Source organism: Phalangium opilio, unplaced genomic scaffold, assembly GCF_054372755.1.
Source record: "Phalangium opilio isolate 3A_F unplaced genomic scaffold, DU_Popi_V2 ptg000091l_1, whole genome shotgun sequence".
Lineage (NCBI taxonomy): Eukaryota > Metazoa > Arthropoda > Arachnida > Opiliones > Phalangiidae > Phalangium > Phalangium opilio.
Window position 1 is genome coordinate 849,671 of NW_028324196.1, and position 12,671 is coordinate 862,341.

At 37.1% G+C, this 12,671-nt stretch overlaps 2 protein-coding genes across 2 annotated transcripts; both read left to right on the forward strand.

Annotated features, from left to right (window-relative positions):
• Positions 1 to 1,360: 1,360 nt before the first annotated feature.
• Positions 1,361 to 2,956, forward strand: LOC149644075 (uncharacterized). The gene is made up of 2 exons (XM_089850491.1): positions 1,361 to 1,662; positions 1,724 to 2,956. Exons 1-2 carry the CDS (start codon positions 1,361 to 1,363, stop codon positions 2,316 to 2,318), a joined length of 897 nt encoding a protein of 298 aa, XP_089706617.1. The 3' UTR covers positions 2,319 to 2,956.
• A 7,823-nt stretch (positions 2,957 to 10,779) lies between these two features.
• Positions 10,780 to 11,736, forward strand: LOC149644076 (uncharacterized). Its single transcript, XM_089850492.1, has 2 exons — positions 10,780 to 11,562; positions 11,625 to 11,736. Exons 1-2 carry the CDS (start codon positions 10,780 to 10,782, stop codon positions 11,625 to 11,627), a joined length of 786 nt encoding a protein of 261 aa, XP_089706618.1. The 3' UTR covers positions 11,628 to 11,736.
• The last annotated feature ends 935 nt before the right edge of the window (positions 11,737 to 12,671 follow it).

Genomic DNA, 12,671 nt, shown 5'->3' on the forward strand with positions numbered 1-12,671 from the left:
ACTTAAATGCATGCTTAAGAAAAAACAACGTTCCATTACCGTTTTCCGTTGAAATATATTATTTTACTGCTAATCAATTTCAAAAATTTACTTATCTCGGCTTTTCGACCACAATTCCATTCCCCGAAAACATTTTATCATTACATTAATTACCTTTGGGAGATAACGTGTCAAAATAATCTATAAAACAATAAAAAAAACTGTAATAGCGGTCTGTTTAGCCATGACAAGAACCTTTTAAAAGTTTCAAGCACTATATAACCCTTTCGAGACTAACAGGACCTGAGCAAACTATAGCTCAACCTGCTACTAGCACGACCAGGGAGAATTGATGTAAACTGGAGTTTAAATTTCATCATATGCGACCTCGGCCTTGAAACTCTCCCATAGTCCCAGTGTGTGTAGAACATAATTTTTTCGCTGTTATCTGCCAAAATCAATCTTTCTTGGTAGTGCCGCCTCCTCACTTGAATTTTTCATGATATATTAAGGTTTGAACGAACAAAATTCTAGATTACCAATTTTACTACCATGTCCCTCTGCTAACTTGAAGCAAACTTTCCTCTCTTTTTGCTGCTCATAACCGGTGCCATTCCCTTGACTTTCTGTTCGTTATAACTACTATCATGAGTTTATTTAATTCAAACCAAAATATAAAAAAATGGGTTTTTTCCTTTTGTGCTACTTAGAATTTACAAAGGTATATAACGTTGTCCGTGCCATATCAAATAGTCTCTAACCATTGTTAGAAACTTGAGAGAGAAATTGGGCAGTAACACTGATCATGCGAACTATGAGAAAGAACAATACGACGGTTGACTAAAGTACAGTTGATATTACATCATTTTGCAAAACCGCGAGTAAAAATCTTACTGTCCCTATTGAATTTGGCGCCATTGGTTTTAGAATAATTAAAATGTTCCACTGCGAAGCGTGCCGGTCACGAATGGGGATGTAACGTCTTTAGGAACCCTTTAAAATGCAAAACCATACACGTACTCTCCCAAAAGTAATTAATGTAATGATAAAATGTTTTCGGGGAATGGAATTGTGGTCGAAAAGCCGAGATAAGTAAATTTTTGAAATTGATTACCAGTAAAATAATTTATTTCAACGGAAAACGGTAATGGAACGTTGTTTTTTCTTAAGCATGCATTTAAGTTTCAATTAAAAAGAAAAATTAATATCTGATCCTTCAGACAAGTGATAACCTCAGTCTTATCGATACTTTTTAGGTCTTGATTCTAATCAAGACATTTTTGATTAATTATATTTGGTTTTATATCAGTTATTGGTATCAATGGCGTCATCTGACTCAACTTCAACTAGCCCAAAAATATTTAAAAACCCACTATTAGAAATGGAGGCTGTTATAGGGAAAAAGAATTTGTGGCCAGAAGACATAAGGAGATGGATTATGTTAAAACATTCAGAGTCTCCTGACCAAATTTTGAAAATATGCGCTTTCGCGTATATTAATTCGTTGAACCCGTATGTATTGGAGAGAGTAATTGCCGCTACTGGAGGTAACACAGCATATGCTGATTACAAGTCTGCCATTCACGCGATATATTTTTCTTGGAACATGAGCAAGGACCTCAGACGGATTTATACTGCTTACAATATCAAAATGGGCTGTTACCTTAATTTAAACTTAGAAGAGTAAGTCAACAATCTGACATATTATATGGCAGAACAGTTTATTTTATATAATAATTTTTAGTCGTAAAGGGTATGGACCTGCGCCTAGACCAATATATTTGTCACCAACAAGATCTCCAAATAATTCATTGTGGCGCCAGCCAAGCAATCAAAGTCCTGTTTGTGCTTCACCAGTAAAACGTCAGCATTCAGAGTGTCAATCTATGACATCTTCAACAACACCGAAACGAGTGTGCTCCAAAATTCTTCCTTGCTACTCTGAAGATGAAATTGATTTAATCATTTCTCAAGTACCTGAAACATCACTTTCTCCAACTACTTCGAGTCTGGAAATTGTTCCTGAAAAGTTCATTTCTGAAGTACCTAAATCACTGGTTTCTCCAACTAATTCGAGCCTGGAAATTGTTCCTGAAAAGTCCATTTCTGAAGTACCTAAACCACTGGTTTCTCCAACTACTTCAAGCCTGGAAATTGTTCCTGAAAGTTGTGGAGCGAATTTAAAGAATAGTAGTGAAACGTGTGATATAGTTTTTGATGCTCAATCAAAAAAATCAGCTCTAGAATTAAAGTCTGTGGAAGTCGAGAAAACTACGAAAATGACACCTGAAACCATTAATGTATCACCTTCAAAATCTGAGTGTGTGAATCTAGAGTAAACAAATGAAATGAGGTTGAAATTCCTAATGCCACAGATAAAAAAGAATTCATAGGCTTAAACAATAATCCAACGCTCAATGCTTAAGAACTTTTAAACAAATTTTGACAGTTTAAGACTTCCTTAAATTAGTTAACATCAACTATTTTAAGCTGTGAACTAAAAATATCTACAGACGTTGTGATAAGAGACTATTGAGAACAAAGAATTAGTGAAACGTGTATCAATTTTTTGCCAGGTGATTAGAGTGGTTTACTTTAAGCCTTGTTTTGAAAATACCTAGTCTTTTTAAGTGATATAGAGGTTCTTTTATGTGAACTGTAAATCTGAAATGCGCCAAAAATACTTCATCTTTTTAAGTGATATAGAGGTACTTTATTTGAACTTTATATCTGAAATGCGCCGAAAATACCTAGTCTTTTTAAGTGATATAGACGTACTTTATCTGAACTTTAAGTCTGAAATGCGACGTCCCACAATTTTAATGAAAAATATTTTATCTAAACAAATATTTCTTCCATCTCTAGGAAATTTACCAATAGTGATATTTTTCCCCATTTTCCAAAATAGTTATGAAAATCTCCCAATTTTTCAATATAGTTATGAAAACCCCCCCAATATTTCAATATAGTTATGAAAACCCCCCATATATTTCAATGTTATGAAAACCCCCCATATATTTCAATGTTATGAAAACCCCCCATATATTTCAATGTTATGAAAACCCCCCAATTTTTCTGTTTAGTTATGAAAATAGAAATCTCCCAATTTTTCTGTATAATTATGAAAATCCCCCAATTTTTCAATATAGTTATGAAAATCCCCCCAAATTTTCCATATAGTTATGAAAATAGAAATCTCCCAATTTTTCTGTATAATTATGAAAATCCCCCAATTTTTCTGTATAATTATGAAAATCCCCCCAATTTTTCAATATAGTTATGAAAATCCCCCAATTTTTCAATATTTCAATATAGTTATGAAAATCCCCCAATTTTTCAATATAGTTATGAAAATCCCCCCAATTTTTCAATATAGTTATGAAAATCCCCCAATTTTCCATGACAGTTTGAAACCCCCCCAATTTGTCTGTATAGTTATGAAAATAGAAATCTCCCAATTTTTCTGTATAATTATGAAAATCCCCCAATTTTTCAATATAGTTATGAAAATCCCCCCAATTTTTCAATATAGTTATGAAAATCCCCCCAATTTTTCAATATAGTTATGAAAATCCCCCCCAATTTTTCCATATAGTTATGAAAATCCCCCCAATTTTTCCATATAGTTATGAAAATCCCCCCAATTTTTCAATATAGTTATGAAAATCCCCCCAATTTTTCAATATTTCAATATAGTTATGAAAATCCCCCCAATTTTTCAATATTTCAATATAGTTATGAAAATCCCCCCAATTTTTCAATATAGTTATGAAAATCCCCCCCAATTTTTCAATATAGTTATGAAAATCCCCCCAATTTTTCAATATTTCAATATAGTTATGAAAATCCCCCCAATTTTTCAATATTTCAATATAGTTATGAAAATCCCCCCAATTTTTCAATATTTCAATATAGTTATGAAAATCCCCCCAATTTTTCAATATAGTTATGAAAATCCCCCAATTTTCCAATGTTATGAAAATCCCCCCAATTTTTCCATATAGTTATGAAAATCCCCAATTTTTCTGTATAGTTATGAAAATAGAAATCTCCCAATTTTTCAATATAGTTATGAAAACCGCCCAATATTTCAATATAGTTATGAAAACCCCCCAATATTTCAATATAGTTATGAAAATCCCCCTAATGTTTCTGTATAGTTATGAAATCCCCCCAATTTTTCTGTATAGTTATGAAATCCCCCAATTTTTCAATATGCTTAATTCATGTTTTTATTAAAATGTAAAGGACTCTAAGATTTGGTACATGTTGACTCAATTCAAGCTGAATGATTTTTGTTTTTAAATAAAAGCTGGACATGGTTGTAAATTGACTGACATGCGCCTATTTGATCATTTGTTCAATATTGAGATTTAAATCTTTATTAGCATCAATTGGAGTTTGCTCTACTTGGCAAAGACCATGCGTTTTCGTTATCAATTTTCAAAACATTTGAACTAAAACTACGTCATCAAGAAATATTTTTTTCTTTTTTTCACACTGCCTACTAGAGCACTTTAGAGCGGGAGACCCAACGCGGCCCACTCTGAAGGGCCGTGAGTGAAGCGGTCGTATGTGATTAAACAGGGAAGGAGTTATGGTTTGTACAGGTGGTGACGGATGATGGAAATGGGGTAAGTCACCGCCTGCGGACACGGGGTAGTCGTCACCTTTAGGAGAGCATCGCCGACAAGTCCCTTATTCCCCCAAACTTTGTCGCCCAGTAGCTTGGCTTACAGGAGTGCGCCACACATCCGACATCAAGAAACCTTCCACAAATGTTTTGATTTTAAAATAAAATAATAAATATTTGAAATTGGAAATAGTATCCATCTACAAAATAGGGAGCTTTCTGTTGGGGGAGGATCTAAGATTCGTGAGATAAGTGTCTAGCTTTTCCGAAATTCAAACTCGTGCACTGCACCTGCGGTCAGGGCCGGAAATAAGAAAAAAAATTTATGGTACATGTATCCAGTGACGTCCCCTTTGACTTCAAAATTTATGACATAAATTTTATGTCCACTGGATTGAGCAAAAATAGTGTCACATTTTCATAGTTAAGCTATCAAAACTTCGGGAAGTTTTTAATAAAATTATGGGGCATTTTAAAATTTTATTGGACAATGTCCAATAAAATGTGCTTATTTCCGGCCCAGCCCAGAGAGAAATTAGAAGGGGAGTGGAAGGCCCCCCCTTTGACTCTATTAAACGTGATGACGCCCAAACAAGATGTCGCGTTGAGCTTTTTGGGGTAGGCGAGTTTCCGGTCACGTGTTCTAAAATCTATCTATTACAAACGCATCATACCGGAAATCGACCTGCCTAGATAACGTTTAGCAGACGACGTTGCGCTACATTCCAAACCACCCCTTCCACTCCCCTTTTAAATTCTCTCTGCCCAGCCTGCGGTTTTTACCTGCGAACGTCACGTGACGTTATCGACTCTTGAGTCTTTCTTGACTTCATAACATATATCGCCGAATGATTTACTTTGAAGACTTAAATAATAATTATTGCAGCTAAGTATTATTTGGTGATCTAAGCAAGATCACATTTATTGTAGTTTTTTTAGCTATATCTTTAATCTAATTATTCTCTTGTAGTGTAAAACAACTCGGGGCCAGTTCCCAGTTGTTCTCAAACTTCTTATATTATTAAGCCTTGTACTGTACAGCGTTAAAGTTGCTAACTGCTTGCAGCACTTGCGTTAAAGTTGCTAACTGCTTGCAGCACTTGCTAAACTATAACGTTTTTAATTTTTCATTCTCTAAATTTTACGTTTCCCTTTACTTTATTTTACTAGGTTGTAAATTATTATAAACTATCGCAATTCAACATTGTTAAGCCTATTCACTTTAAATAATTTTTTGATCCAAGCAAGATCACTATCTTCTAAATTTTTATTTTAAACTATCCTATCTATTTCTGTACATTTATAATAATAACACTAACGAAATAAGTTATTCCTCAAACATTATAGTGTATTTTGATAAGTTGAACTAAACAGAGTTATAAAATGGCTTCAAATGACAAAGAATCACCGAAAGAAAGAATGAGGAGATTACGCCAGAATTCAGAATATAAAGAAAAAGAAAATGCACGTCGCCGACAAATGTATGCTGAAAAAAAGAAAAAAAATAACAACTCTACATTCGATAGTCCTTTAACAAACCTTTCAAAGCACCAGGACTGCTCAACATTCCAAGGTCCCCCAATATTTGATGGCTCTTCAACTAGCCAAGGTCCCCCAATAATTGATGGCTCTTCAACTAGCCAAGGTCCCCCAATAATTGATGGCTCTTCAACTAGCCAAGGTCCCCCAATAATTGATGGCTCTTCAACTAGCCAAGGTCCCCCAATAATTGATGGCTTTTCAACTAGCCAAGGTCCGCCAATTTTTGATGGCTCTGCAACAAGCCAAGGTCCGCCAATTTTTGATGGCTCTGCAACAAGCCAAGGTCCCCCAATATTTGATGGCCCTTCAACAAGTCAAGGGCCCCCAATTTTTTATGGCCCTTCAACAAGTCAAGGGCCCCCAATTTTTTATGGCCCTTCAACAAGTCAAGGGCCCCCAATTTTTTATGGCCCTTCAACAAGTCAAGGGCCCCCAATTTTTTATGGCCCTTCAACAAGTCAAGGGCCCCCAATTTTTTATGGCCCTTCAACAAGCCAAGGGCCCCCAATTTTTTATGGCCCTTCAACAAGCCAAGGGCCCCCAATTTTTTATGGCCCTTCAACAAGCCAAGGGCCCCCAATTTTTCATGGCCCTTCAACAAACCAAGGGCCCCCAATTTTTCATGGCCCTTCAACAAACCAAGGGCCCCCAATTTTTTATGGCCCTTCAACTAGCCAAGGTCCCCCAATTTTTTATGGCCCTTCAACTAGCCATGGCCCCACAAATAGTACTATTCCGTCTAAGTTGGAGAGAGATAGAAGGTCTAAAAAATTAAGAAGGGGAAATGAAGCCTATGCTCAAGCTGAAAATCAAAGAGATAATTTGTCGAGACAGAATAGACGTCTAGATTCCAATTATATACAAAGTGAAATCCAGAGAGACAATCGTACAAGACAAATTAGGCGTCAAGATCCGTTCTACGCTGAATCTGAATTACAGAGAGACAACTCTAGAAGGCAAATTAGACGTGAAGGTTCTGTCCAGAGGGAGCTTATAAGAGATCATGAAAGAAGAACCTTTGGAAAACAAGATCCACAATATTATGAAAATACCTATCTCCAAAATATATTGGATGGTCCAGATCATGTATGCGAATGCTGTTCTGGACTATTTTTCCTTACTTCTGTTAAAAGAATAGACTCAGCTAAATACTTAGCGGTTGAAGGAATACGTCAAAACGTGCTACCGTCGCATATTTTGTTGTGTAGTTCTTGCCACAGCTGTATTTCTCGAAAGAAAGTACCACCACTCTCTAAAGAAAATGGCTACATTTTTCCCGAATTACCTTCAGAGTTGAAAAATCTAACGGAACTGGAGTATAGAATGATATCTCCTCGATTACCATTTATGCAGATAAGAAAACTAGGAGTTGATCAGCAAAGAGGCATTCGCGGTAATGTCGTAAATGTACCCGTTTCAATCGACTCTTCAGTTTCAATTCTACCCAGAAGTCCCAGTGACACTCAAGTTGTTCAAATTAAACTCATGAGGAAGAAGGAATATCAACACCACTATATGTTTGAAACCGTTCGTCCCAGAAAAATTATGGATGCCTTAAAGTTCCTAATAACAACTCCGCTATATTTAAAACATGAAGTTACAGTTCCAGATGACGTGGCTTTGGAATTCAGCCAATCAAATAGCATAGATTTCGTATCAAATGAAGAAGACATGTCAATTGTAGCAAGCAACACACCCTCTATTGGTAGAGATCTACGAGAGAATGCTGTAGCAGAACCTCAACAAGTACTTGACAGCGACGAGGAATGGGACGAAATTGATGAAGAAACTCCATTAAATAATGGCAACAGAGATACCCTTTTGCTTTCTTCTGAAGATCTAATTACACCTCAGATTGAAAGTATTGCTTATGCGCCTGGAGAAGGGCAGAGACCACAATCTATTCTTTATGATGAAGACTCTGAATACCTTTCTTTCCCGCAAATTTACGCTGGCCAAACCTTGATGCTACCACCGAAGGCAACATACACACAACAAATAAAATGGGAGTTCAGATGCAGCGACAGGCGCTGTGCTTCGAATATTCCGAAAATATGTTATTCCTATGTTAAATTAGTATCGTCAAAACTACGAAGCGCTACTAATATTTGCATGAGAAAAACAAAGTCCAAAGCCGGCCAACCATACACAGCGGGAGCATTAACAGCACCTGGAAGTTTGGATTCCTTGGTGAAACACGATGATGGTTACAAAGTTTTAGAAAGCGTCAGATCTTCCCCTGGCTATTTACAACAACGTGAGAAAGATCTTTTGGCTATGGTTCGTCAACTTGGTAATCCTTCGTGGTTCCTCACTTTGAGTGCGGCTGAGTCGAAATGGGAAGAGCTTTTGGAGTCCTTGTGCGTCATTGCCGGACACCCGCGAGACACTGCGAAAGAATATGTCAAAACCTTGGGATTTATGGAGAGAGCTAAGCTTATCAACGAGGACCCTGTCACCTGCAGCATATATTTTGATTATCGTCTGAGAGAATTTTTCAAGTTTCTACGAAGCAAGGAGTCACCGATTGGTACCATTGATGATTACTATATTAGAATTGAGTTCCAAATGAGGGGATCACCACACGCTCATATTCTCCTCTGGAATAAAAACGCTCCACAATTGAGAACCGATAACTCCAATCTGGAAGAGGTTATCATATTCATTGATTCCAACATTACTTGCTCGAAGGGGGATGGAAGTGAAAAATGGAACAACTTGGTCAAGCTGCAAACCCACAAGCATTCCAAAACCTGTCGTAAGAAGAATGATAGTGGACAGTCATCGTGTCGTTTTGGAATACCTTTTCCTCCAATGGGAAGAACCATTATTTACGACCCTTCTAAACGTGATGAAATCGAAAACGTTGAAGAGGTTGAAGCCTTAAGCAAATTGGTGCGAAATGCTATCGAGAAATTGTGTGTTGAAACTGCACCGGAAACATTTGAAGAATTTTTGGAAACTCTGAGCGTGACGGAAGAGGAATATATTGCAGCTGTAACTTATCCAATTAGAAGGTGCACTGTACTTCTTAAAAGATCACCAAAAGAAATTAGAATCAATCCATACAACAAGAAGATTTTGGAGTTATGGAACGCTAATATGGATCTCCAATACGTCTTAGACCCGTACGCCTCTCTCATGTATATCGTTTCCTACATTGGTAAAGCCCAAAAGGGTATGTCAATGCTTCTCAGAGAAGCTATCAAAGACGCAAAAAATAAAGGCAGTGGTATAAAAGAGAGATTAAAGGTTATTGCTAATAAATTCATTCATTGTGAAGAAATTAGCGCCCAAGAATGCTGCTACATACTTCTTTCCATACCAATTTGTCGGAGCAGTCGTGCTCACGTTTTCATAAACACTTCACCACCAGAAGAGAGGGTGCACATTCTGAAAAGGCCATCTGAATTGGAATTATTGCCCGATGATAGTACTGACGTTTTTTCTGATGGCATCATCGAGCACTACGTTGCGAGACCGGATGAACTGGAAAATCTCAGTCTAGCCGCTTTCGCCTCATGGTATGAGTTTTCCCGAACCAAACGCAATAGAAGAACCCAAAATTTGAACGAAGATGAAGACCAAGAAATTGAAACGACTTCTGTGGAAACGTCTCTTGAGCTGAAAGATTCTTCAGGATACGTCAGGAAAAGGATGCAGGCCAAAGTAATCAGATTCAAAAAGTACAGTATGGTAAAAGATCTCAAAAATTACTGTCGAATGGAACTGATGTTATTTTTACCTTGGCGTTGTGAGGAAACCGAATTACTAGAAGCTAACGTTGGAGAAATCTATGAAGCCCATAAGCTGGAAATATCTCAAGCTAGAAGGGAATTTATAAGTGAAATTGATGATTTGGATCTGGACCAAATGATTCAAGAAGTAAGAGAAAACCAACATACAAATGAAGTTCAAAATATTCAACCTATGATTGAACATCAAAACGAACGTGACAGAAGTTTCACTTTGGATGATCCACAATATTATGTCAACTCTCTTCAAGAAGCTGTTTGTGACATAACTTCTGATATTCAACAGACAAGCACTGCCGATTTCACTCCAACAATTACTCTGGTGAACCATGAAGAATATTACAGCATGCTTCGAAAACTTAACTTGAAGCAGCGAGAGATTTTTACTACGTGCTTAATCATTTCAAAACATCTCGAGAAGAACCTTTGAGGATTCTCATTACAGGGGGTGCTGGTGTTGGAAAAAGTCTCTTGATTCAAGCCATTTTTGAGGCCGTATCCAGACATGAAAAGAACAGGCCTGGTGCTGATCCATCACGATTATCCGTTTTAAGAACAGCGTTCACCGGTAAAGCGGCTTTTAATATTGATGGTGTCACTCTTCACTCTGCCTTTAACTTGCCAACTAATCAATTTTCCGGCAAGATGAACCCTTTGGACAATGACACTTTGAACAGAAAAAGGTGTTCTCTTTTAGGCCTGAAACTTCTGATAATAGATGAAATATCTATGTGTGGAGCCAAAATCTTCAATTATATTAATGTAAGAGCCCAACAAATATTCGGATCTTCAAAGCATTTTGGTGGTATTTCAGTTATTCTCGTGGGAGACTACAACCAATTACCACCTGTTGGGGATAATTACACATTCATGCCCTTAAAGGAGAAGAATAACCCCTATGCGGCGCTAATTGGAAGTCCACTGTGGGAAGAATTTAAGCTGTATGAGCTTGACGAAATTATGAGACAAAAAGATGACAAAATATTCGCTATGGCTTTAAATCGAATGTCCATGGGAGAGATGACACCCGCCGACATCGATTTGTTTCGAAGCCTGGAAACATCTATTTCAAGACCTCTGCCTCTGGAATCCCTTCATTTGTTTGCAACAAATGATGAAGAATATGCGTTTAATGAATTAAAGCTATGTTCACAGAATGCTGAAAAGGTATGCTCAGTTGCATTTGACTCGGCTACGGGTGACGCTAGCAATGAAATCAAAACAAGAATTCTTGAAGCAGTAAAAACCTTGAAAACCCAAGAAACCAGCGGTTTACCAAGAGAATTAAGTCTAATGGTTGGTATCAGGTACATGATCACCAACAATTTGAACACTGCCGATGGCCTAGTAAATGGTGCAACTGGAAGATTACGAAAAATACAGTATAGTCAAAATCGAAAAGGTGAACAGGTCCCTGTTCGAGTTTGGATCGAATTTAATGATGAAAAGACTGGAAAAGAGACTAGAGCGCAGTTTCAAGGATTAATGGCAGCCAATAACATTAACGAATTATGGACGCCTATTGAGAAGATCGTTAGAAGTTTCACCAGACGATCAGGACAGAAAAACATCTACGTATCAAGAAAGCAGTATCCTCTAGTAATTGCCGAAGCTATTACGGTACACAAGAGTCAAGGAGACACATACTCCGAAGTAGTTGTTCATCTCGGTCAAAAGAGAAGTATTAAAAGGTCTCAATTATACGTTGCCTGTAGTAGAGCCAAAACTTCAAACGGTTTGTTCATCGTGGGAAAGTTCACAGCGCCTAAACCAGTGGTTAAAAGTAAAGACGCTGTTGCCTTAGAGATGGAGCGACTTCGAAAAGATTGTCCATTGATTCTATCTATTTTGGGTAAAAGAATATCTATTTATGTACATAACGTACAGTCTTTAAATTGCCATTTACCGGATGTCATCTCATATCTCAAACTAATGGAATCAGATATGGTATTTCTAGTGGAAACCTGGGCCAAAGAGGCTGACAATTTTAAAATCCCTGGATTTTCTGAGCTAAATGGTATTCGACTTCCTCTTGAGTCTCGACGAAAACCATATGGAGTATCAGCTTACATCAAAGAAAATGTAACTCACACCAGGATCCGTCGGTACACTGCCGAACCGTCAAGAACCTGTCATATTGAATGCTTGTGGTTTTCTGGAATGTTAGGCGATTTATGCCTTTCTGTCCTAGCACTTTACTGTTCACCACATTGCAACATTCGAGACATAATATATGGTATTGGAAAATGTGTGGCGGACTATTATGATGAAGATATTCCCAGCGTCATTGTTGGCGACTTCAACATTAACCTTCTTGAGACATCGTCTCTTGAATCTCAGAAACTAGTTGATTTCTTCTCTGATAATGGGTTTCAACTTTTACAAGGTCTCAGCTTGAAGCAATCAACTGATGGTGGTACTCAACTTGATTTGGCATTTGCTGATGAAAAATTTTCCACCCTTTTCAGCGCTAGTTATCGAGAATGTTACTATTCTTATCATAAAGGAATATGTTTACATTTGAAATAACCCAGAAGCTATGACATGAAAGAATATGATCTGATGAAACTACAAGGTCAACAGTAATCTTGATGAAACTACAAGTTCAACAGTAATCTTGATGAAACTACAAAGTCAACACTGATCTTGTTGAAACTATAAGGTCAACAGTGATCTTGATGAAACTACAAGGTCAATAGTCATCTTGATGAAACTACATGATCATCAGTGATATGGGTCAAACTACAAGATTAACAGTCCAA

Excerpts from the sequence above, each read along its gene's own strand:
- LOC149644075 (XM_089850491.1), top strand. The coding sequence starts at position 1,361 with ATGGAGGCTGTTATAGGGAAAAAGAATTTGTGGCCAGAAGACATAAGG. Across the intron at positions 1,663-1,723 it reads CTTAATTTAAACTTAGAAGA|TCGTAAAGGGTATGGACCTG; the intron begins GTAAGTCAACAA and ends AATAATTTTTAG.
- LOC149644076 (XM_089850492.1), top strand. The coding sequence starts at position 10,780 with ATGCCCTTAAAGGAGAAGAATAACCCCTATGCGGCGCTAATTGGAAGT.